The 27,389-nt window shown below is 45.6% G+C and overlaps 1 protein-coding gene across 1 annotated transcript; it reads right to left on the reverse strand.

Annotated features, from left to right (window-relative positions):
* LOC147899548 (postsynaptic protein-like protein) lies at positions 1-24,259 on the reverse strand. The gene is made up of 4 exons (XM_087378564.1): positions 24,059-24,259; positions 12,991-13,108; positions 382-473; positions 1-122 (listed from the first exon to the last, which is right to left on the reverse strand). The coding sequence occupies exons 1-4, from the start codon at positions 24,072-24,074 to the stop codon at positions 58-60; spliced, it is 291 nt and encodes a 96-aa protein (XP_087234690.1). The 5' UTR covers positions 24,075-24,259; the 3' UTR covers positions 1-57.
* Between the last annotated feature and the right edge of the window lie 3,130 nt (positions 24,260-27,389).

The raw sequence follows: 27,389 nt of genomic DNA on the forward strand, positions 1-27,389 counted from the left end.
CCAAATCTTGTGGATATTGGCTACTGAAAGCACATGAAGGTTTTTTAGTTAGTGCCACTATACATTGCTCTGCTTGTATGCAGATGTATCCAGAACTTGCTTGCCGCACATTGCACAAATCCCTGAATAGTCAGGCAGAGGAGTTTCAAAACCAAAGAGCAGAGATATAGAGAGACATGCGTACAAACTGAGGAAAACACACAATGACAAAAAATGTACATAGAATCATGAAAGCTGGATAAAGCAATTCCATGCATGACTAATACTAAAGAAATTTCTACCTTTAGGAAATAGGTATGCTTGGATAAATGCGAACAACTTGCAACTCGGACATCCTTAGCAAAAATCTGACCATTGAAATTTTCAATTTACTCATAATACCTTTTTTGTAGGCACATGACTGGCAATACTTTGCATCTTGATGTAGTTGTTGCTTACAGATGATGCACTTCGTAATCCCATAGGGAGTCCACCTGTATTTAGGAACAAACAAGATGCTCCACTTGAGTAGAAACCGTTTTAGATAAATCATCAGGCAAACTGAGGATATATCATCAAATACCTTCCAGTCCAGCACCACTTTATAGCATGCATGTAACATACAGAGTATCACTGCTAAAAACAAAGGCACAATTAAACACAACTTGGCAGCACACGTGCTGACACAAGTTCCAAAAATGTCAAGACTTGCTATATGTTCAAAAAAATGCCCATCAAAGCCCAATTTAGCCCAAGTATATGTATACCATACTAGCCAACAGATGCCTCGTACATTATATTATATTCATTTATCATCACTGTTTAGCTATTCCAACAGTTAATCATCCTCTATTGTCAAAGGTCTCGAGTAGTATGTCATAGCTCATGAGTACTAAGGATGACGAAACAAACAAAGGACACGACAGGCCAAGCAGCTGCAAACCATGGAGAAGGGGGGTTATAAAGGGGTCATGCACTGACAACGAGGGATACCAAGAGCCCAATGGTTAAGTTTGCTGACAAGAATACCATCCACTCATCCGTTCCATCTGACAAAAATACCATCCTCTCATCCGCTCCATCTGAGGTCATTTATTCCTGTTAGAGAGAACAGTAAACGGGCCTTGCTTGCTAGGCCAAGCCCAAACCACTAAATGCAGCAGAAAATAAAGCAAACCACAAGATTACACCCAGATCTAGACCCTACTCAATGCCAGCACACAAACATGAAATCATTCCACGCACAAATCTGAAGTAGATAGTGAGATATAGCAACCAATAATTGAATATATATGTCCACAGATACAATCATAACCTACACAATGTGGACCACATGGATGATGCTGCTCCAATTTGCTAGCTCCGAGGCCACAAGCGCTGCTTAAACTCCTGTTGTCTTCTCCAGTTGCGTGCCTCTCAAATGAGGTCCTTATTGGCTCAGGGGAGAGGCAAAAATGCCTATGTCAGCACCCTATCTGCACTTCTGTGTTCTGTTCACTGGCTGACGTCTTCACATGTGGTTAGAGCTGCTTACACCCTCTGCTTGCTGGTGCCTTTGCTGCACCATGCTTGCTGCCAGAATTTACCTCTATAAGTGCCTGGCAATGCATTCCTTTATTGCTGATCTGCAGCACTGAATGTTCTACCTCTGCCCCTGCAGGGGGCCTTAAGTCCCCTGCACCAGGCCTGTAGGATGGCCGACCAGACCAGGGTGGAGGCCTATAAAACCCCCTACCCTATGCTCCATGGCATGGCCTTGTTAGAGTTAGCATCTCCTGATGTATCATGTGTAGAGTAGGAGGGCCTTTGTTGTGGGTGTTCCGGCCCCATGTGAGGCTAGAGTAGGTGTTGAGTTGGCTGTGTACCTGGGCATGTGTTTCTGCCAGGGTCTTGTGGAGGACCCAGCCAACTTTGGGGCAAATCTGGCTGCGCTAGAGAGCTGTCTTTAGGCCCAGTTCGACGATGTTCAGGGTCCCTTTTGGACCTGCTTCCCACAATTCCTGCCCCTAGTTTGGGCCACCATGGGGGGCTGTAGATCTGACCTGTTTCGTCGGGTTCCCAGGGCTCATCACTGGGCCCAGTAGTAGGGGTGGACCAACCTGCTGGTTGGCCCCCTTTGGCAGCCTGGTCGGCCCTCCAGGGCAGGCTGAGGCTATTTATAGCCCCCCTTCCACCCCCCATTGTTTTATCTTAGTTGTGGAGGTTTTTCCCAGCATAGAGGGCTTTTTCCTGAGATCCCTTGCAGTCTCTCTCTCTCTCTCTCTCTCATACGCTGATGACATAGTCCTCATATCATCCTCAGCGGAGGGGTTGTAGAGACATCTGGAGGACCTAGAGGTGTTCTGCAGAGAGAGAGACCTGAAAGTCAACCTTGGGAAGACCAAGGTTATGATCTTCAACACCTCACACACAGTGCTTCACCAACATAGTTTCACTTACCGAGCTGAGCCAGTGGAGATAGTGCAGTCCTACACATACTTGGGAGTAGTCTTCACACGACCCATCTTCATGATGGCTCAGGCAGCCAAGGCACGACTCATATGGGGGTAGAGTGCTTTGGCCCGGCTAGAGAGACAGTGCTTCCAAGCACATTTTCAGGATCCACCGACGAAGGGCTGGCACTTTAGTGCAGCCAGCTGCCATGTATGCAGTACCCTTTTGGGGGAGTGAACTCTTGATGACAGAGTGGAGGAGATTTGAGCGGCTACAGGTGACTAAGGGATCTAGGATGATCCGGAGTAAGCCCTCAGTCCCACATGAGAAAGTATAGGCAAAGTTCGCCATGACCCCTCTCCAAGTTGATGCCATCTTTCAGACAGTGACATTCATCCATAGAGTTTGGGACTTACCTCACTAGAGACTACCATGGCTGGCCCTAGAGTCATTTAGGCAACTGGTAGAGGGCGGAGTAGACACATGGTATGCACGCATATCCATATGGTTTCTAGATGGACAGAGTTCCCCCCTCTCAGTACAGCATGGACAAGCCACCTGAGTTGATCCCATGAGATGAGATCAACCGTATCATACAATTAGATCTCCTCCATCTCCATACATCTCCGACTGGGGGGGGGCCAGGAGCTCCCCACCAAGTCCCAATTCTATCGCAACCACTTCCTGAGAGTATTGGAGGAGGGTTTCATCATCAAACCCCAGTACTCGAGAACAGAGGAGTTTCACACGCACTAAGGATCACCATTGGACAAATGTGGGTTTCGTCCCATCACCTGAGGATTGAGGCGGGAGAGCCATAGGTATACCCAGAGAGCAACAGATTTGCATGTTTTGCACATTGAGGTTGGTTGAGACGGAGGAGCATTTTCAACGTGCATGTCTCCAGAAGAGATAGACCAGTGGAATGGTGCCATGTGGCAACCATCCCCTTCATCCATTATGGATGTATGTGGGGACTTGACACATCATGTGCCCCCTTAAAAGCAACCCCTATCTATGACTTAACGTCATGGGCATCCTAACCTAGGATCTAAGGTGACCTATCACTTTATTTAACCTTTAATTAATCCTAACCCAAAATTACCTCAAGGGTAACTTAGTGAACCAACTCCATAGTTCATCACTTTTTCCAACAATAACACAGAGGGTTCCTTGACATGGGAGGAATTTTTTTCCCCCCAGAGAAACGTACAAGCTTGAAAGCAATACAAAGAGGTAGCCGTCCGTCAAAAGTCAAAGGGAAATCCTAATTGCCTTGAGGCTACTCCTAGGTCATTGCCTATGAAGACTGGAGAGCAGGTGTCAATAGCTAGATTGATGGGCTATATAACCCGTGGATTTCTCAATCCTTGAAAATATAGAAAATACCCCAAGCCTGTGACGTGCAATGGAAACTAAATAAAAAAAGAGAGAGAGCACACCACAAGAACTGAACTACAAAATGGAGAAAGAAACAAAGAAAGAAAGATGTATTAAGATCCGCAAGAGGCGTCATGAGCACAAAAAGCACAAAAAGAAGACTCATACAAGCCTCAATGGGCTAGAGCAAAGGGCACGATAGGGCCCTTGCTTGAGTACTAATCTATACTAATCTAATGAGCTCTAGAGCTCAGGCAAAATAAAAAACAAATACAGACTTAAGCAAACTGAGAGCTTGGACTCAGAAGCCGAAGCCTGGCATCATGGTGGTTCTCCGGTGAGCTATGAAGATATCTCGGATCTGCATTTGTCAAGCCGTCTCATGCTGTGGCAGGGGATGCGGTCTCCTTGATCTCTGAACTTGCTAAGCTATGTCCAGAGTGACCCCTCGTCTCTGTCAGTCCCCCCTGAGGAATGCTGTGATAGGCTAGCTCATCCTCCTCTACTTTGCTATGTTGTGGAGTTGACTCAAATGCATAGAAGTCTGTGATGCGTTGCTGTGCTCGGTTAGCCTTTCTTCTGTGGCCTGGTCGCCTCCGGCTGCTCTTTGATCTATTGCACTCGTGTCTCCCTGTGTCGATTCCATCAAATAGAGCCCAATTCATACTTGATCATGGAATTGGATCAGTTGTCGTGAGAGCAAACCGAAGCCATTCCCCTCTAGGTAGAGACACTTGGTAGAGTCCCCGGATCTCATAGTAGGCTCCTTACCACGTGTCATACAAGCATGCATTCACCATATCACTCACTCTCAGGCAGCCAATTAGATGCAAATATTGCATCTATGGCATGTGTTTAATGCATGTTGATTGAGCACACTTTGTCAATGTGCCACGGATGGGGCTGAAGCCTTGGCTTTTGTGAGAAGCCACTAGGAAACTTCTCACCTCCTCATATAGGGTTTGTTATATATGAGGTTCATGTGTTTCTAGTTTAATTGCTGCATATTCATTTGTATACTTTCATTCTAGCCAGTTCTTCATTTATGAGAAAGCAAACTGACTTATGCAATTGAACCACGACACTAATCCATAGCAATTCACACCCAATCTATAAATATAAAGCTGTGTCATTTGTAAAGTCCAAATGTAGCAAGTCTTGCCCTTGCCAAATCGGAAGCCTAAGACCCAATAAGCTAGCTTCTTGCAACCCCAAAAAGAATACCAAAGCCTCTCCCACAAAGAGAACGAGGAAGGACTAGGTCCAACCTCTCCCTGCTGACACTCCTGCCCTATCAAGGCCAACCACCATCCATGAATTGGGCCTCTAACACTTCCTCATGTCCAGAGTGACCATCATGGGGACCTATCTAGCTTCCTCCATCTGCAGCATCCACGTCTCTACCTAAACAAGTGATCGTCAAAGGTATTGGTCATCTCCAATATGTCCCAAGAATCCGTATATGTAACTACCAGCTCACTCTTGATCTCAGTCTGTTAGTTTGGGAAAAAAATGTCATTGTCATCTTATCCACCTACAAAGCACACGATCAGTGGGAAGGAGTACTCTATCTGAAATGCCTAAACAATGAGGAACTCATCCTCAGTCTCTGTAACTAGAAGTCCAAGAATGTATTTTTATCATGTTCCCTTGCTGCATCTCCAAGCACGAGAAGAGTGTAGGTCATCCTATGGGCTATCCATAGATGCCACTTATTCCTTGTTATGTGCCTTGTAGGCCTAGTTATAGTCAGTTAGGACTATTGGTACAGTTAGTACATGTACCACCTAGATTAATTAGGATAATTAGTCCAGTTAGGGCAGTTAGCCCTAGGGTTTTGTTATGTTGGCTCTCCCTTGAGCCTCCACTCTCAGTTTTGCAGCAATATATTACAGCATCTCGTTTTTCTCCTTCTTGCTTCCATTTTTGAGCTTCCATTGCTTGTCATAGTCAACAGTGGTATCAGAGCAGGTCGGGAATCCATTCCCTCAGCCATTGACAGCTTTCCCAAGCTGTTTGGCAGCCTCTGGAGCCTTCCTACCTGCTGGTCTTGCTGGTTTTCTCACTCTCACGAGTGTTTGAGGCCTATCCAAGCACTTCTATCGCGAAAACCCTCATTCTGACGCGAGAAGACCGCACTTTGGACAACCACCGCGAATGGAGCTGCATTTCGGAGTTTCTTTCAGCCTGCTGCAGTAAATTCGACCATGTGTGAGGTTTTTGTTGCTGTACGGAATCCGTACAACTGTATGGCCTGCTATATGGAATCCGTGCACCTATACGGACACATTTAAGGTAGGCACAGTGCACAGCATTTCCAGACTGTACGGAACTGTTGCGCTCACGCGTGTGACCTGTATGGTTCATTTTGGAACTGTACAGATCATTTCATGCTGCTGCTTTGCTATACGGATCTGCCTCGAGGTGCGTGTCAGTAAATTTGAAGCTTCCCAACGAGCTGCGTGCCGGCTGTTGAAGCCATTTGGAGCGTGTTGAAGTGATTTGGCAGCAAGAAAACTGCTCCAACAGGCTTCAACAGCTGGCACACAGCTCGAGGCAGCTCCAAAATGTTGACACGCACCATGAAACAGGTCCAAAATGTTGGGAAGCTTCAAATCTCGAGCTGAGTGCCGGCTGTTGAAGCCATTTGGAGCAGTTTTCTTGCTGCCTCAAGCTGCGTGCCAGCTGTTGAAGCCATTTGGAGCGTGTTGAAGTGATCTGGAGTCCACTCCTTGAGCCCATCCTTCCTCATTATCACTTTGCCTTAGGCTGCGAGTTTCCCTCCATTGGATCTCTTTCTCTCCATTTCTAAGTGCACTCCTCTTCGTGGGAGCACTTTCTTTTGCTGTAATTGTAACCAGCCTTTGATCGACAAAGGGCAATGTAACTGACTCTATTATCTCACAAATCTGAAAAACAGCCAACTTGAAACATTGCCATTGCCCACAAACAAAACTCAGAGCATATAACTTCATTGCATAGCATCATTGAACCATTTAAGACAAGGGAGGCTAGAATGCCCCTACTCAAAAGCATGAAGACACCTATTGGCCCCAACACTTGGCGCCCCTTGCGGTATTTATTTAATTACTGGTTAGCCCAAATCCAAATGGACTCCCTTCAAGAGCTCACCCGCAAGTGCAACCCAGTACAATGCCAACCCGTGGCTGTGCTAGTGACCAACTCCCAGTGCTATTCGCTTGGTTCCTTTCAATAGTCATGCATAACACAAGTAGAACAACTTGACAGCATGCCAAGCAATGCATTCACATATATCCAAGCCATTATTGAGCCCAAATCTAGCCACTGCACCCCCAGGAAGAGAGTATCACAACCAGTGCCCCAATCCTCTCTCGGGCCAATGGCAGGGCATCCAACCTTGCAGAATCTCAGTAAGAATGACAGTAGCATAGAGTAGAAAAAGAAGGTAAGAATCAAGCCAACAGAAAGAGCCTGTTTCAGCTCAAAACAGCCCCAAAAGTTGGTTGAACAATAGACAGCAGACTCTGGTAGGAGGCAGCTGCCTATAAGTGACTTCCAACACCAGAAGAGATCAAGAAAGAGAGGGTTCAGCAAGCTGAAACAGATATGCCATGATTGCGACCAGTAGAATAGAGATTACAGGCCACCTGCACCTCCATTTTCAGTGCGCCTTGCACCAGGCAAGAGCAAGATGAGAGGCGTCTAAGAATATGGCCTCAGAATCAAGCGAAGAAAGTCGAGAAAAGCTCCAAAAGTGGCCCAAAATGGAGGCGTCCAGATCCAGGAAGCATGCCAGCAGCAGAGAGCACCAAGGGGAGGAGACTGTCGCGAAGAAAGCTCAAAAAATGACTTCAGCCAGCAAGAGGGAGGCTGCAAAAATCCGCCATCTTCAAAATGAGGCTGCTCTGGTAGGGGAGAAGACTCAAAACTACAAGGAAGGGAAAGGAAGGGCTCCAAAGCCTTCCAGGGGCTTCCAGGGGTCACAAAGCAGAGAGGCCACACACAGACACATGTACAAAATGAGGTGTTGGATTTTAATGCCCCTAGGGGAGTCAGATGGCACACCATGACCCTAATGCTTGGGAACCAATGACCCTAGTTTGTAGGATCTCTAGGGGGTCAATTTTTAAAGAATGACCCCACTGAACCAAACCAATGACCTTAGAAATTGAAACCACTCTAATAGCACTAGGAGCACTTATTGCACATGAAATCATAGGTACCTTTTGGGCATTAACCAAGGCCCCTAGCCTGGTGCCCTAGGCTAAATTGAGTGACAATTAGTTTGGACACTTCACCATCACCAACACGTCCCCGTTCACCACCACGTCCCTGTGACAGTAATTCTCATTTCCAACCCTCATTTGCTCGCATTCAAAGCCTTTCACTACTGTCCTTTCGGGCTACATCATTGGGTAAGCCGCTGTTGCACTGGTTCTTTCCAATTTTTGCTTCATTTGCATTTTGGAAAGGCGTCGTGTTGCCTTCGAAGGCCTCGTGTTGCCTTTGGGGATTTTTCTTGCAACAGGTACATCTTGGGACAGCAGAGTCTCTTGCAGGCATATGCTTTGAAGCTTGGGCATAATTTTTTGTTACTTGATTTTTGAGAGGTTGCCTTTCTCTCATTTGCTTTACCAGTTGGTGCATTTGTCTTGAATTTCAACACCATGTCTAGTGGCAAAGATGATTTGTTTGTGATGCTTGGGGCTGATGACAAGCTTGATGGCACCAATCATCCCATATGGTCATACATGATGGGACATGTTTTGGTTGCCAAGAATCTATGGCATATTGTTTCAGGTTCTAAGGCCAGGCCTATATGCACTGTCACTTCTAGTGTTGCACCTACTGCCTCTGATTCTTCTTCAGGTGATGGGTCTTCAGGTGAAATGCTACTTCCAAGACACCTACACCTCCTGCTATATGTGCCTTGCCTTATTATCCCTCATATCCGGTCTTGCAAGACAGCTAAGAGGGCATGGGATCAGCTTGCATCTTTGTATCAGGTGCGGAATGAGGCGAGGGTTGCCTATCTCCGCAAGCAGTTGAAAGACTTGGCTGAGCGAAAAAATAAATAAGTGATGGGACGGCCGGATGCATGTTAAAAGGCAAACATCTGCCTAATAAGTTGTGGTTGGATGCAGTCATGTGTGCAAATTACATCTTAAATAGATGTCCTACAAAGGCATTGCAGACTATCACACCTTATGAGCCTTGGACGGGTCGTAAGCCTCGCATTTCCCACATGAGGACTTTTGGATGCTTAGCTTATGCTCATGTGCCTTCACAGAAACACACTAGGTTGGATGATAAAGCTGTCGAGTGCATTTTTGTTGGGTATAGTTCAGAAAGCAAGGGCTATAAGTTATATCAGCCCCAAACGCACTAAGTTGGATGATAAAGCTGTTGAGTGCATTTTTACTAGGTATAGTCAGAAAGCAAGGGCTATAAGTTATATCAGCCCCGCGCGACGGGCAAGTGTTTTGTCAATCGGGATGTTGTGTTTGATGAATCTTCCATTATGCCTTTGCTAGACTGTCAAAAACAGCCCATTGTTGATGCCCCTGACATATTTGACAGCTTGATCCTTGTTTTCATCCAATGCTTGAGATGATGCTCCATCTAAGGTAGTACCTCCTCCATCTGTTGGTCATTTGCAGCCCAATGTGCAGCCATAAATTCAGCCTGATATGCCTCTCATTGATCAGGATCATTTGCACTCGACTCTTGACTAGGAAAGAGCTGAAATTCAGGAGCCCAAAAAGGTACCCCGTTGGCTCCTTGACATATTAAAAGACAGCAAACAAGACACTCTTCTGCCAACCCGTACGAGAACAGCTGTCTGGAAAGAGCATGCTAGTTTTGTTGCTTATACTTTGGTTGCTACAGCATGCACTTAAGAGCCATTATGTCATCAAGATGCCTTTTTTAGAATGATTGTTGGATGAAGGCCATGCAAGCTGAATTGGATTCCATCTATCAAAATAACACTTGGGAATTGTGTACTTTGCCTCCTGGCAAGAATGCCATTGGAACTAAGTGGGTTTATAAAATCAAACGGAAAGCTGATCATTCAGTGGACCGTTACAAAGCTCGTCTTGTTGCTAAGGGCTATGCTCAGCAGCATGGCATTGACTTTGAGGACACTTTTGCTCCCTCTTCCAGGATCACTACTATTCGCATTGTTATGGCCTTTGCTGCCCACTTTCATTGGCAGATACATCAGCTTGATATTAAGACAGCTTTCCTTCATGGGCATTTGCAGGAAGAGATCTATGTTTCCCAACCTCTTGGCTTTGAGGTTGAAGGTTCTGAAAGCAAGGTATGCCGCTTGAAAAAGGCCCTCTATGGATTGAAGCAGGCACTTCGAGCTTGGTATTAGAGGATTCATACTCATTTGCTCACACTTGGCTTTCAGAACAGCCCTACAGAGGCTACCCTTTATATCCGCAAGCATGGGACAGATTTGCTGGTTTTAGTCCTTTATGTGGATGATATGCTTGTGACTGGGACACATGCTCAGCAAATTGCAGATTTTAAACTTGATTTGCAGCATACATTTGCTATGTCTAATCTTGGTCTTCTGCACTATTGTCTAGGCATCCAATTTGCTAGCAGTGAGGGGGGCATTTTGATGTCACAATCCAAGTACATTGGACAGCTTTTGAAGCGTTTTCAGTTTGAGGATTGCAAGCCAGTGTCCACACCATTAGAGCCTCGTTTTCACTTCTCTTCTAAGGATGGCAACGGTACATGTGATGTCACTCTCTATTAGCAGGCAGTTGTTGTTTGATTTACCTATGCCATACGAGACCTGATCTACAATATGTTGTCTCACAATTGAGCAGATATATGCATAGCCCATCTATTTACCATTGGCATGCCGTGAAGCATGTTTTCAGATATCTCAAAGGCACTCAGCATTTAGGCCTTCTTTATGGGGCTGATACTTCACTTGTCATGCATGGATTCACTGATAGTGATTGGGATAGTTGTTCGGACACTCGTGTGCCACAATTCGGACACTCGTGTGTCACACAGTGGCAACTGTTTTATGCTTGGTACTTCATGTGTTTCTTGGTTTAGCAAGAAGCAGAGTACAGTTGCTACTTCTAGCTGTGAAGTTGAGTACAGAGCAGCTTTTACAGCTACAGTGGAGTGTGTTTGGCTTCCAAAGCTACTTGCAGATCTTTGTGCATGCCACACTGCTCCTACTGTCATCTTCACTGATAGTTAGAGTGCTTTGGCTGTTGCATGGAATCCTGTTTTCCATGCTCGCACAAAGCATATTGAGGTTCACTATCACTATGTCAGAGAGCGATTATCAGCAGGTGATATTGAGTTGTCTTATGTTCCCACTGAAGACAACTTAGCAGATCTTTTTACGAAGGCTCAACCTCGACCTTAGTTTGAGGCTTTTCGGCAAGCTTTAAACTTAGTACCTTTTGTAACTTGATCTGTTGTACTCTGTATAGTCATAGGTTGCTATATCCCTATGGGACAAACATGTGGAACCATGACATTAGATATTTAGGTATCCTGAGCCATGTCCAGGATACTTCAGCCCATACCATGGAGGGGGGTTTGTAGGCCATCCTATGGGCTATCCATAGATGCCACTTATTCCTTGGTATGTGCCTTGTAGGCCTAGTTATAGTCAATTAGGACTATTGGTACAGTTAGTACATGTACCACCTAGGTTAGTTAGGACACTTAGTCCAATTAGGCCCTAGGGTTTTGTTATGTTGGCTCTCCCTTGAGCCTCCACGCTCAGTTTTGCAGCAATCTATTACAGCATCTCGTTTTTCTCCTTCTTGCTTCCATTTTCGAGCTTCCATTGCTTGTCATAGGTTCCAGCCCTCTGTGAGCTCAGTCTGCAACTATTCTTGAACTCCTTTGCCTCCTAGATGTAGGCCTGACGGAGTGTGCACTGCTGCTCCTACTGCTCCCAAGTCTGGTGGCTGCTGGATGATGAAATGGGACCTATGGCCCCTCCTTTTATATGGCATGGAAGCCCTTGAATCAACCGGCCCAGCAGGGGGATGAACCGACCCCCTGCTGGCCGACTTTATTCCTGCATATAAGTGGGGGCCCATCCCCCCTTGTAGTGTGTGCCAGCTCCCTCCACTCCCCCCCATGTATGGGGCTGTGGGCTGGCCTATGTAGCCAACCAGCTCCCTCCCCCCACCAGTCCTGTGGGGCTATAAAACCAGGGCCTCCTGGCCCATTCTTTCACGCAGGGCCCAGCCCTTTTGACCAGCCTGCAAACAGGCCTGGTTGGCTGGCTATAACCAGCCCAACCAACCTGTCCAGTTAGGCTACCATGTTCTGCTGCATGCCCCGCTATTATTAAGCCAATTGCAGGCCCTGTCGCAGGCCATACACCTGCCCACGGATCCCACGTTGCGCCGTTCTCCTCTCTCTTTTCTGGGCATTTGCTGCCCTAGGTCTCCCTCCCCAACGCTCACCTCATTTGGGGGCTTACAGATGGGGAGGTAACCTTTCCAACAGGTCTTGGTAAATTTTTGGGCAGGACTCCTACTTGGATTCCCACTTCAATATGAGCTTTCTTTTGGCTGCACATGTGTGTTGTATCTTTCAGATCTGAAGTGTTCTTTCCATAAACACATGCACATGGAATGAGTCGATGTTTTATGAGCAGTCTTCCGGCGGGTGGGAGTTGGCAGCTCTCTCTTTTCTATCGAAAGAATCGGCCTATGGCTGCTGACAACTGCCATCATGGAAGCTGTGCATGTCTGTGCCCAAGCTACCAGCACCTATATTCCAAGGTTGAAGTCTGTACCTATGAGCTCAAGCATCTAGCATCTAGCAGAACCCTGCTGTATGGCCAGACCCTCCAGTTGCACCATGATCTAAGCATATCCTCCATGAAACAGAGGCTCAGACTAACTTCTCATCCCCATGAACAAAATCGATGTTGTTTGATTGTGTACAAGGACAATGAGAAAAATCCTATGTATTGAGCTTATGGCATCCATTCAATGGCTTTTGCATTTTGCATCTCTCAATCATTTCCTTGATGACTTGAGCTCCGAAACCAAAATACGTATTCCTTTTACAGCTGGCTTTCTTGGACAGCAGCTAATTTTCATTGATACTGCATTTTAACTTTTGTTTTTTCCAATTATTTCATTGATGAATTTATTCCAAAAAGGACGAAGTTCATAGTATTTCACACAAGGTGTGCTGTCAAACCTGGCTTTCTTCGATAGCAGCTTATTTTCATTGATCTTGCGGCCCCCACCCTCTGTAGTGTTAGTAGCACCCTCTTTCCACTTGTCAGGAACGATAACCTTGGAAAGCTTCTTCTGACCTGTTAACACAGACAAACATAGGACCGCTTTTACAATCATCCACAGAACTTAAACATTTAAAGTCTTACTTTCTTTCAATTAGTCAACCATGTTCGGCAAACCTTGCTTCCCAAGACCTTGATTCCTTTGCTCTTCAAATCCTTTGTTATCCCTCAAAAACATCATTGCAATAAGAACACATTCTAAATTTACATCCGTCTACTAATTGGCTCCTCATTTGTGAAGAAGTCCATGAATCGCTGCTGTCTATGCCCCTGGCAAGGTGCTGGTCACACGAGCGTACGCCTCTGGTGTGTGACCTCCAAAACAAAGGGAGCAGCACACCCCTGGTCTGGGCGATCGATGAGTTCCACTAACATCCTAGAGACCTTCTCAAAGAGGCAATGGTATCTCCCCCAAACCTCATAATATCAAGGACATCTTATGAGCACATGCTCCTTTGCTTCCACCTTTTGCCTATCACATAGAGTACAAAATCTGAACTCAGGATGCTGGCACCCGTGGAATCAGCCTCTTGACCAGCCTCAATCAGAAACCTATGAGACAAGGTCCGAAGCTGACCCACAGCTATCCGCAAGCCATGCAAAAGGTGAATTTATAGATATCCAAGCAGTCTTATGAATCCATCCTTGATCAGACAATAACAATGCTCCCTTCATGAGTGAGTTTTTGTATACACACGTGTAATGGGGTAAGGAAACTAAACTCTCTCTCACCTGTTACTAACTGATTGAGGGGAAGGGTGAACTGTAAATGAAAGGCACACACAACACGTGCTGTTTAATGTGTGTGAGCGCACGCGCATCTGAAGGCAGAATTGGGTTGCAACAGCCCCCCCTCTGACGAGAGTATTTATATATTAATATCTTGCCAAAAGGCTGAGTTACATGTTGCCACATAGGGTGAAAATTTTACTGTTTTCCAAAGGCAAATACAACTGTCTTCCTGTATGTGGAACATGGAGAGAAGCAGGACGTCTCTGCTCCCTCTTCCACATGAAGCTGGGCAAGGCAATGGCTGCCTGCCTACGGCTGGAACTGAGGGCTGGAGCTAAGCCTGGTTCCAAATCTCATGCTGGAAAGCGCAGGATCTTAGGGCAGATCTAGCCGAAAGGTCTGTAGCCTCCAAGCTTCAGACCCGACCTACTGTCAGCCAACCTGCCACATCAACACGCTCACCCAGTAGCTCGGACATAGATTGCTGATGTCAGCATTGGCCTCTGCTATCTGCAGCCCTGCCTGCACCTGTACATGTCAGTACAGTGCTGACATCAGCAGCAATACTGCTGATATCAGCCTGCTGCTGCTGCTCCTGCGTAGGCCACAGGCCTGAACTGCTGTCTTGCTGCTGCTATCGGCCCTGCCAGCCCAGCCATGGGCTGAAGTGCCCATGACATCCCCTTCTATTGAAGTTAGAACTAAGGAAGATGAAACGCCTACACCTAGATGAATCCAACATTCCCAAACTCATCTCTAAAAACACAACATAGCGCAGTTTCAATCTCACGATGGTCACTCATAAGATTGAAAACCATAAAACTCCATCACGCATAGCAGGGACTAGCTACTATGACATCCCCACTTACATCATCAGCGCCCAACAGTGGGTGTAGACCATAGTATAAAAATATGCTCTCACACATACAAATCCACACACCCACACATACTCCTTATATGCGGAAAGGAGGTAAGAACACACACACATGTATGTATGTATACATCTAGATGAATCCACGAACATGCAGAAACTCATCCTCTAATAACACAACACATTGTGCAGTTTCGATCTCATGATAGTCACTCGTAAGGTTGAAAACCATATACTCCATCACGCATAGCAGGGACTAGCTACTATGGCGTCCCCACCAACATCATCAGCGCCAAATAGTGGGTATAGACCATAGTATAAACATATGCTTTCACACATACAAATCTAAACACCCACACATACTTGAGCATCCATTTATACAAAGGTCTTTGTACTGAGTTTCTGTCGCACTCCGGAGATGAAGGGCAAACTCAGCCGTGACAAAGGCTAGCACTGTCACGACCTATGACGTAAACCTTATGGATGGTGGGATGAATGGACACTTGTGGAAGGGTATGACCTTTCGAAGGGACACTTCCCATGAGGCACCATTGTAATGTACCACACCTTTTCATGTGTGGCTCCACTCTCTATATAAAAGAGGCCCCATTGTATGGATGACACACTCCATACATTTCAAGCAATACAAGTATTCTTGTTCTCTGCTATTTTACAACAAGATGGAAGAGATCCATTCGTGAGGTTGACGTGATGGCAGGTAGGAAATGAGTCGTGATTTTACGATTAATTTGCCTGTGATATTGGAGGTTGGCCGTTGAAGGATGTAGTATGCCCTTGATTAAGGTTCTGGGACCTTGGGTAAGGGCTAGGTGTCCCTTTTCGGGTGCGCTTGATGTCCTTCATGTAAGATTAGTGCTTGGTATGAAAAAATTGTAACTACTCGAAGGGGTGCAGCCCTTGGAGTGGGTGTGTCTTCTCGAAAAGGGGTGTGTCCCTTTGGGAAAAGGTGTATCCTTTCATGGAGAGGGTGACTTCTCACGAACGGGTGTGACCCTTGGTATGAGGGTGTGTGTCTCTTCAGTTGGAGAAAACTCTCAATTTTTGATTAGGTGTGACCCTTCATGAATGGGCGCATCCCTTGGTGAAAACAAGTGCAACTTCATCATGGAAGGTGCCCCTTGAGTGAAGAGGTGGAACCCTTCATAACAAGGTGTGTCTGGATAGCGAAAAGATGTGTCCTGTGGTCTTGGACAGCCCAAGCACATAAAGGGGTACAAGTGTGAGCGTGTTTATTCACATCATTTGGTTATGTGAGGGGGACATAGAGGCCATTAGAAATTTAGGTTGGGGAGCGGGTGAAAATTTTATCAATGCATCTCTCCATCTCCTCCATGCAACAATGCGTGGAACAACTTCTAGTGAGAGTTGGTATTAGATAGGGGCTAGAAGATGAAGGGCATTTCCTACATGCAGGAGCGAATTTTGCTCCGCCACTGGAAGAAATCCTAGTGTTCTAATATGCTAAAGAGCAGAAAGGGGACCGGATACTGCACGCAGCCTACCACTCTGCCTCTGGCCACGCATAGCAGCCATGTGATGATCTCCAGCCACACAACACTTCTACCAAAAATAGCGCCTGTTTTTTGCCTACAAATCAGGGATTACGAGCGGGTCACAGCATACAACAAAATCTCCTATCTGGGAACTATAATGCACTTGTCGATATAGCCAGTGTGTCACCTTGCACCCAAGTGCAAGGGTGCATGTGACACTTCTACCAAAAATAGCGCCTGTTTTTCCCCTACAAATCAGTGCCTCAATTCACGCCCTTTTCAGAGCCTGAAAGCATCATGCAATTCGCTGCATCACCCTATCGCACCTCTTCTAATTCATTGCCCTGCTGTTGGCTGTACACAATCAGCCCCTATGTGCCCTTGTTCGCTGCACGCAGCGCGTGTCCCCCTGAGGCACTGAGGAAGTACTAAGGCTGCTGAACACACCCCTGATGAACGACCGAGCTGCTGTCATCACCAAGGGAACTGTCGGTGTAGATGCTACTACTGGTGGTTCACAATCTGAAGGAGAGGACACTGTATGACTAACCTCCTAGAGTGCAGGACACAATAATGGGAAGGCCTCGTCAACCTCTCTGCTGACTGGTACTGCAACTGCTGCTTCCCTGAAGTGCTGAGGAAGGGGAGCTGCAGAGGGAACTGCATGACTATCCTCACGAACCGCCAAGGAATCATCAACCTCTGTACTGGTGATAGCTATTCATGCGACTCAGACAGTGGGACTAGAAACTGAGCCCCCTCGACCTGAACACTCCTAATGAGACGGTGAAATGTGAGTCATGCTGCTAAAACTGATGTGACCAACTGAGCTACAAGGGCGGAAGCCCCATAGGAACTGATTGGAGCTGATGTAGAGGCCTGATGGGTGGGAGACCTATCACACCTGTCTGCTGCATCTGGGGTGTCCCCTTGGGTGGAATCCCCAAGAGAACTATTGTGAGGAAGAGAGAACTCCTTCGAGCGATGGACCCAAGCCCTGGTGCATGTGACATTCCCCTCTTCTGAACTTGTTGCTAGGTGGATACCTCGCAACACTTTGCCCTGGCAACCCGAACTGCTCTGTCGAGGCTTGTGACTTTGAGAATTGGGAACGAACCCCCATAGCTCGTGCTTGACTCGTCCCTTAACTAGGGCTCACAATGGGGTCACGGCGTACAACAAATGGGTCAGATTGTGTGTCACCATGCTCCCTAGTGTAGCGGTGCATGTGACAAAAATACAAGTCTATGCATCTTTGCATCGACTACAGAGCCCACAACAAGCTCACTATCAAGAACAAGTACCCAAAAAAGAAAAGGAACAAGTACCCACTGCCTCGCACAGATGACATGTTTGATCAACTCTTGCATGCAACACATTTCTTGAAGATTGATCTACATTAAGATTATCAGCAAATCCAAATACGAGAAGGTGATGAGTATGCTATCTAATTTTTTATTGCAGTTAGTCTAGGGTACAATCAAAAGCCTTTGCATGTTACATTGTCTTCTTAGGAAGAGTATTTGCCAAGTTTGCTTACAATAACTCTTTCCACAATGTAATCAACATGACCGCTTTTCAAGAAGCCTATGGACACACTCCAATAGTACCAACTAATTTTGTACTTCAACATCTAGGGTAGCCTTAACTAACCAAATTATTGAAGAAATGCAAGATATCCTACTGCAAGTCAGGACCACATGATCAACAAGAGCGGTATCAAAGGTCTGCCAATAGACGCAGATGTCATCTCGAGTTCAATGATGATGACATGTTCCTATTATTGATAGGTCCACATCGTTACAAGACAGTACAATCTTTGTTTCATAGATTGTGGCCACGATATTATCGACCATTCCAAATCATTAAAAAACACTCACCATTAAGTTATACGCATCGACTTATCATAGAGGTTCTTGTTCTATGGTGTGATCTGGATGATTCCGACACTACTTAGCAATCTGATGAAGAAATGCAGTACCTTGACTTATTACAGCAGTATTTCATCATGTACCGTGATTCATTCTACACTCGTTCATTTTCTCCACAAGGGTCTTCTTTTGAGTGGGAGGGGATGTCACGATCTGTGACGTATTCCTTTCCTAAAACCTTACACTTATGGATTTTGGAATGAATGGACACTTGTGTAAGGGTATGCCATTTCAACGAGACACTTCCCATGAGGCACAACCCCCTTCACAAGACGCATACACTTATGAAGAGGACACTACTATTTGTATCATTGTAATGTACCCTCTTATTAAGGGTCACACCCTTCACAAGGGGTACACACCTCTTCATACACATACCTTTTTAGAGCACACATCTTTTCATGTGTGGCTCTTCACTCTCTATATAAGAGGCTCATTGTATGTATGACACACTCCAGACATGTCAAGCAATACAATTATTCTTGTTCTGTGCTATCTTATAGTCTCCTTTGTGCTCCTTAGCACACTAATAATAATACTAAGATTTCTTACAAGCACTAAAGGTGCCCAAACTCATCCTCTAAAAACACAAGTCCTCATCCACCCAAGCTGCTTCGTAGGAGCCTCGATGTTTGAACGTGACTTTGTACAAGCATTGGCAAGTGTCGGTAACTTTCTTAAAGCGATGAAGCAAACTCAGTTCTGGCTCAACCACCTCTACCTCCTCGATGATCTCCCGCTGCTCCTCATCTAAGACTACTCTCAGTGCCCCCACATAAGACTTGAGCCACAACACACGAAACATTGGATGCATGGTCCATGTCGTAGGTAATTGCACCTTCATGGCCACATCACCGATAAACCTATATGATCGAAAAGGGTCCAAATCTTCGATGTGAGAGCGCCAGACAATTCTTCCCAACTGGTTTGAGTTGCTCCTTTAGGATCCGTAGATGGACCATTGACCAGCTGCCCCTCCTTGTAGCTATCATCGCGGCCCTGTGTCTAGTAAGACTCTTGTGGTTTGGCAATGCGGTCTTTGACAGATGCAATGAACTGCTAATTCAAATGGGTAACATGATCAACTTCGTACACCTTCTCGGATGTTATGGTAAGAAGGGGCCTGAACTTTTTGCCGAAGGCTACTTCGTAGAAAGTCCTACTACACTTAGTTAAATGTACCTTGCCGCGTTGTGGTGCATGCTTGGCATTCGTTTATTCCGTGTCACTTTTGCTGCTGCTGATCTCAGGTTCTGCTGCTGCTGGAGCATCTTTGCCTCTAGATCCCTTCTCTCTCAGCCCATTCCCTGTCTCAGCCCGACCACTCTCTCTGCTCACTACTGCAGGCAGCAGCCTGCAGCCTGCCCTGAGCCCTCTCAACCCACACTAAAGTCTTAGCCCACAGTGCACACTCAGCTGTCTCTCAGCCCGCGTAGTGAACACTCACTGCTCGGCCCTCTCTTGGCCCACATACTCAGCCCCCTCTCTTAGCCCACACACTCAGTCGGAGTCCCCTCTCTAAGCCTGCTGCCCTCTCTCTGCACAAAGTCAGCCCTCAGCCCTTGCCCTCTCACTTCAGCCCTCTCTCATACAGAGGTGACCTAGGTCATCCGAGAGGACCTCTTACAGTTCCACACATTCAGGACCTTTCACGGCTCCCTCTGAAGCTCAGCTTTTAGGGAGACCATTGCTTGCAGATTTCAGCCACCGGGATGATCCACCTTCCCAACTCCTTGAGGATATCTATCAGTCAATTCTGTGTCTCATCACACCGACTTTGCATTGAAGGGAAAGGCAGAGGGCATACCCAAAGAGGTTCACATGTGCACCCTATGCGATCATCAGGAGATTGAGTCAAAGGAGCATTTCACTTTCAGATGCACTACATACTATGAGGCCACAATCACAGGATGGTTTCGGACCTCTGTCCAGTCTCCTGTCCTATCCAAATCAGAGATGTCTGGCGGCTTACATCCATGAGGCCCTCCAACACAAGAAGCATTTCCTTAGAACACACAAGCGAGATCAGCCAGACTCCTCTCATAGCATGATCACTGAGTTTTTCCAGCCAAACAGCACCAACTAGCAGGGCTCAAGAAGGCAGCAGACGTGAGGACCCAAGCGAGAGACACGTCACACTCGCTAGTAGATCGAAACATAGATCCCACTAGCGGAGCTCCCCTCCATGCTCACCAGACCAGAGACACAGCCGATAGGCGTGACAGTGGCACTTGTCCGTCGCAGAACCGTAGCTAGGAGACCACACAACTTACAAGACCACACATACAGACAGCCGTCGACACTCTATCACAGGTTTTATGCCACCATAGCAGCTTCGCACATCGTCGACCCTGTTGTCAGCCCTCTCGCAGCCCTTCCCAAGCCTTCTCTCAGCCATTCAACACTCAGCCCGTTCAAGAATCAGCCCTTTCTCAACCCCCTCTCCAGTGACCAATCCTCTCAAAATTCACAATGTCTCGACTCAATGTATGCACCACCCCTTATGGGCCGAGATAGAGATAGGGAGAACACTAATTTTGTGTCATCTCTCTTTCAATGTCTTAAACGCTCCTCAATGGAGAGGGTAATAAAAAATGTTACAACGGTTGGCCCATGTGAGGGACGAATAGGGAGTCGGAGTCAGAGCTAAAGCTAGATTCAGACATAGCATTGGTGTGCTGTAAAGCATGTTTTCAGATATCTGCAAGGTACTGGATCTCTTTCTCTGTTCTATGCCAGTGGGTAACTCTAACTCACATGCTTTCAGTGATTTAGATTGGGCTGGGGACTATGATACAAGACATTCCACCAGTGGACGTTGTTTCTTTATTGGTAGTTCATGCATTTCTTGGTTGAGCAAGAAATAATCCACTGTGGCAACATCATCTTGTGAAGCTCGGTACGAGGCAATCTTCACAACTACACTTGAATGTGTATGGCTCAGGAGATTGATGGCAGATCTTCGTGGTGATTTGCAGCAATGTACTCCCATACTCATTGACAGTCAAAGTGGCGATTGTGGTGGCATGGATCTATTGTCCTATACATCAGAACATTGTAGATCTTTTCACCAAGGCCCTATGCAGAGAAAAGCTTGAAGATTTCCGCAAAGCTTTGGGCTTACTTCCATGTGGTGATTGAGATCACTCATTGTACACAAGGACATTGTGTAGGAGGGTGTTGGAAATATTGTAATATTTAAAGGAGTGGCCAATGTATTAGTTAGGTAGAAGAATTAGGGGTACTTTTGCCCCCTAACCACAGTTGGTTATTGAGTTAATAGTTGATTGAGTTTTAACTCACCCTAGGCTTTTAGGGTTTTATCATGTTGATAGCCCTCTTGTATCTCACCTGTACATTGACGTGAGGGGCTCCCTACTTCAGGGCTGAAAAGTATCACAAGAGTTTCTGAGAAGGCTTTGATACCATATCAGAATTTCAAGTGCTTAAGCATGCACCTGTGCAAGACAGATAACGAAGACCACTCTTTCCAACACACACTCAACAATACCCTGAATATGAATTAAAAAAATATAACAATGAATTGCAGAAGATAGAACAGCAAGTAAGAAACTAAAAAGAACTCTGTATTGTCATCCACAGATGTTGGAAGGTAGAGCTCCAAACAGACCTCAGAGGGCTTCGCAAAACAGCAGCAAGGGAGGCTGCATTAAAACAGAGATGGAGAGGGGCTAATGCTGTTGGAGGTCTTCAGTTGGATAGGAACAGTGAGGAATGGCCTCACCTTTTAAAGGCAAGGCAGCCCCAAATCTGGCAGACCAGATCTGCCAACCAGACTAGCTGACCACCCGACCTGAACGCAGACCAGATGAGCCAGTGAACCAGCCGACCTGATTGGCTGGTTGACCCGACCAGCAGGTCATATTTCCATGGGCTTTTCTGCCTCTTGACTGCGCCTGTCCAGGCACCTTCATCTAGAGGAAAACTATTCCAGATCTGCTCCTACATATGGTTGCAGACAGCAAGCAACCTTGATCTGCTAGTAACAACCTCAATGTGAGGTCTATAACAGCCCTAACCTACTCTGCCTACCCTGCCCATCCTATAGATCTACCGCCCCTATGTCCTTCCCATAAGGGGGCTCACAGGTGGGGTGGGTGATCTCAAACACTGATCGCCTTTTCTTGTGAGTTCGACAATGGCTGCTACCTCATGATGGATGACACGAACTGCCAAAAATATAAGCCGTCTCAGGTCCATTTTGGACATATATAATGGCACAGATGAAAGCAGGCTGCGTGCACACATTCAAGAGGCTGTATGGACTGTTGACAGTGTCAATACGCAGAAGCTGTCCTGTAACAGGCTGAAATGCATCTGAGTATATAACTGTGTCATCTGAGTCTTGGATGGCCCCAAAAGACTGCATCTCTGACCCTTGTTAGCTGTGTATCATAGTTGTCGTTACAAGCTGAAACTCTGTTGTTCCACTGTTTGCTCAGTCGCAAAAATTATCATTGTCAACTGCACTATGGCAGGACTGCATGATGCTGGAATTTCCTGACTGAATATTCTGATCCAGAGTGGTGCTGGAAACTAAATCCAAAAACATAAAACGCTTCATAATTGGGGTGACAGCAATCATTAATGGATGCATTAATTTGTTCACCTAACAAGCTGGATGCACTATGGCATGAATCTCTGAACGCTTTTGGAGATGAAAGATCCTCAAATGAGGACTTACCTGCAAATCTGTTGTGTCAGTAGGGACCGAATCAATCCTCCTATATTTAACAATTCTATAACCTTTGGCTTCCATTTCCGGCCATGCACAAGTTTCTTCCGGAGTCGTGACCAGGATAGCATCGCAGAAATCATGCTGTTAATTGCTCCATGCTGGAGACTGTCTGGGGCTCTGTGCAAGAGACTTACAATACGCATCGAGAGGCTTTAAGGCCATTGATGCATTCGATGATATTGTATCTCAAGCGATAGTGCTCCAACATTCACTTTCTGCTAGCAGTCAGCAAGCTTCCGTAGTGAAACATATTGGCATACCTTTGACATAAGTCTTCACAGTGAAGCGGTCTTCTAGTAAGGTTTTTCCACAGTGACATAAGTCTTTACAGTGAAGCGGTCTCCTAGTAAGGTTTTCCCACATTCAACTCGTCTTGGAGAGAATCAACCCGGAATGGATCTCCGATGATGAGATCAAACGGATCTTCAAAAGAATTCTGAGTTTGAGGTCAGAGAAGATCCACGCGGTCCTCTGCCACGGAGATAAACTCATAAGAGAATACACCGGGTCTTTGCCAGCAAGAGAATCATGAAGTATCTGTTGCTTGTATGCCCGGACGTCCAGACTTGCAGTTTTATTTAAGCATTTATTACATAACTCTATTAGATCGCACAGAAGCAACCACCAAATAAAATGACGCTGTGCGTGTTACAAATTACCTCACAAGCCATTTTTAATATCAAATTGTTAGAACAGTTATATATGGTTGCTGTGGGTTATTTTTAAACTGGGTATCATAATATGTTTCAAAATTTCAATTTCCCGGGATTTTACTTTAACGTCCCTTTGTAGAAACAGCCAATGCCTTCTTCATACAAGGTTGAAATGATTGCGTTTACTTCACTTCGCTCAGGTAACCTCCCCCTCGCCCCTCCACGCGCGATAAATACTGTTGACCTTTTCAAATGCCGGGATATTTTAGGATAGATATGTACGTCGGTTTTAGTTTCCAACACGCCCTTCAATTAATGGAGGTTCCACTGAATTTGATACAAAGACCCTGAGCATTGAAGCAATTCTCTCTCTCTCTCTCTCTCTCTCTCTCTCTCGCACACACTTAACCGCAATCTGACGGTCTAAGAACATTTCCAAAGACGGAAAAAGTCGTTCCTTCCGAAAGCACAACGAAAGCAGCAGATTGGAAGAGAAACGACTTACATTTTTCGCAGACCATAGCTGAAGTCTAGCAATGGCGACTCTGGCGGGATCCGTGAAGTAAATGGGATTAACAAGAGACCATAAATATTCTGCTGCACTTGGTCTATGATGAGAGCAATAAATAGAGTAACTGGGAAAGTGGGTAAGCTTTATATATGCCATGATGGTAAGCGTTATATAATGCCATTGGTAGCCTCCAAGTGTAGGCCAAATGTGCCTGGTCCATTTCCCTAGAGGCACCACATGATGGTCGCGAGCCGTATTCCGAGCACTTCCCGAGCCGAAAAGGCTGACCACAACCCATTCTAGCGGTAGGGGCTAGCAGTGATTAACCTTTAGTAAAAAGTTGATTGTGGATGAAGATTTTGTCCTTAGTAATTTGTGCGTGTTAATTCTAGGCAGGTTGCTTTCGTAAGTTTACTTGGAATGTGCTATGTGGATGTCGAGGGTCTCATTTCCCTCTATGAAAATGGCCACATTGGATTAAATCTCCGCCTACTATAGGTGTTGTGTTTGTCCTATTAATCCTTGATCACTTTCTCATGTTCAAAAACATGCATCATAATATAGTTAGATAATCAAAACACAATTTTAAAGTTTTGAGAAAAGTAATAAAACAATATATAATTTACATGTTAAAATTTGTTAATGTTTACATGTCATATAATAATGCTTTACATAATAAATAAATATAATTATATTTATAAGTTTAACCACAATAATATATGGGTGGAGATGCAATGCCTCCCACATCTATTAAAACTTAAGAGCGAGCTACCTACACATTGGCCCATGACTAGAGTATAAAAAAAGAGATTGAACTTGCCATTATTGTGACGTGGGAGACCTAGAGATGATAGGCCACTATCTAAAGAGCTACCCTTTGGCCCAAAGGAATTTGGTAGTTTCTCTCTCAACCAAATTATGGTAGATCGTCCCTATGAGTCTTCACCTTGGGTATTTTGGCATTCTTTCTTCATAGAGATAATCTCTTAGACCTGGTTGATAGATGGAGAGCAAGTCATTAGCCAAGATATTCAAGGCTTCTCTCCTTGAAGTCGTTTGCACTCGAAGCTTTTGCCAGAGAGAAAGATGATTGCTAGCATCATAGCCTAGAATATCTATAGGTTAGCAACATATAGGCCAGTATACTTGACTTGTAACTCTCCTTGCCAATATTTGGAATGGCATCATTTATACCCCATGAGCTACAAGCTGTTGGAAATGAGGGATAGAACCACTCTAACCTCGCAACCTCTGCGGAATAGGAACATCTCCATCTCACTCACTCTATGATGCAGACCACACACTACAACCTCACTCAACAAATAGATTATAGATAGCATATACAAGAGAGAGAATATGAGAGAGAACTCATATGTATTCCTCCACCAAATAGTGGGCAAAACCTAGCTCAGGGTGAGCACAAGTATACAGCGAGGCTGGGCCCGCCATGTTTTGGAACTCTCCTAGTAGAGTACTCCTGCTCCGTGCTGCCTTTTGAGGGCTTCAATGATTGATGTGGCTGATGAAAAATGAGGGGAACAAGGAGCCCCTTTTATAGGGGGTGGAAGGGCTACAACCTGGGGCCGACTTTTTTGTCGGTTAAGGGCTAGCATGCCGACCTGCTAGTCAACCCCTTCCTAGCCTCAAAGAGCCTCCCCTGGCCAACCTATATAAGGGGCTACCAGGGGGCTCACTAGGGCTTGTGGTCTTGCTTGATCTGGCCTCCCTCTATCCTCTATTTGTTGTTGATATGCATCCCAAAACTGTCCCCTATCCCCTTATGATCCAATTTCCCTTTGTCCCCACAAATCGAGGGCATGCATTGATCTCTAACACCCCATCTCAATTACACGACTGTGGGAACGATCCCCATGCATCGAATGAGGTGCTCCATTTGCTCTTGTGGGAGAACCTTCGTGAAGGCATCGGAAAGGTTGTCAACAATTGGACATCACATCAGTTCTAGGAAGTCATCGATGGTGAGCTCCCATACGAAGTGATAATGGACTTCAATGTGGGTCGTTTGTGCCCAAAATACTAAGTTCTTTGTGATGGCTATGCAACTTTAGTTGTTACACATGACCACCGTCACCTCCTCTTGAATCACGTCCATATCCTAAAGTATCCACCTAAGTCACAACATCTCACATGTTCTAGTGCATGCACCTCGGTACTCTGCCTCTTTAGACGAAAGGGCAATTGAGGGTTGTTTCTTGCTCAGCTACTAGGAAATGGCCCTTGATGCAAGCACAAAATAGTACCTTGAAGTCAAGCGCATGGTGTTACTGCTACATACCCAATTCAAGTCACATAATTCACCTAACTCAATCCTTGTGGTATGTGTGTAATCTCGTATGTGCAAGTACCCTTTAGATACCTCATCACCTGTAGATTTGCCTTCTAACCTCAGCACCTATAGACTTGCCTTCTAGTGATTCTCTGTGGGTTCCAAAGAACTGACACAATAACACAATAGCAAAGCAAATGTTTGGCCTAGTGTTGGTTAGATAAAGTAGATTGTCCACCAACCGTCAATACTTACTGGCTTCTACTAGCTCTTAAGAGTCATGAATGCTCAACTTCCACCTCACCTCCATTGGTACCACAACATCCTTGCAGTCCTCCATCTCAAACCACTTTAGTATCTCTTGACAACATTTCTCCTTCAAGATGAAGCTGTTGTCCTTGTTCTGCCTAACCTCGGTCCCAAGGAAGTAGTGGAGAGATCCCAGATTTGTCAAATCAAACTCCTCCATGAGTAGCCTCTTGACCTGAGAGATCTTTCTGGTATGGTCACCAATAAGAATCATATTGTCCATGTATAGGATCAGAACCAGCCCTTAGCCCCCCTCTGAAAAGAGATAGAGGTTCGCATCTCGTGGGATTTGATTCAATGCAATCCTTGAGAAGAATACATTGATGCGCTAGTACCATGCTCCTGGGGCCTGTTTCAGCCCATACAACGTCTTCATTATCTACATACCTTTGAAACAGACCTGGAGCCTGAAAACTAGGTGGTTTATCAACATATACCTCTTCCTCTAGGGTTCCATTCAAGAATCCAAACTTCGCATCCATCTAGAAAATGAATGAGTAGCCAAAGAGATCACTATCCGAATAGTGACCATCTAGATGTGGGGGCCAAGATCTCATTGAAGTTCAGTCCCTTTGACTGAGCATAATAGCCTTTTACCACCTATATTTCTTTATATTTTTCCAAGCTCCCATTAGACTTGAACTTTTAGCTTGTACACCCACTTGGTACCCATTACCTTCCATTTTTCAGGGTTTAGGCACTAAATCCCAGGTGTCATTTTCCAAAATG

This window comes from Dipteris shenzhenensis, chromosome 8, assembly GCF_047967505.1.
Source record: "Dipteris shenzhenensis isolate YYH24624 ecotype China chromosome 8, Dip_SZ_1.0, whole genome shotgun sequence".
NCBI lineage: Eukaryota > Viridiplantae > Streptophyta > Polypodiopsida > Gleicheniales > Dipteridaceae > Dipteris > Dipteris shenzhenensis.

Bases quoted from the DNA above. Each gene is read 5' to 3' on its own strand.
- LOC147899548 (XM_087378564.1), bottom strand. The intron at 474-12,990 runs GTTTGACAGCAC...TCCTAAATACAG, and splicing joins CTGCTATCGAAGAAAGCCAG to GTGGACTCCCTATGGGATTA. The intron at 123-381 runs GTATTATGAGTA...CTGACTATTCAG, and splicing joins GTCATGTGCCTACAAAAAAG to GGATTTGTGCAATGTGCGGC.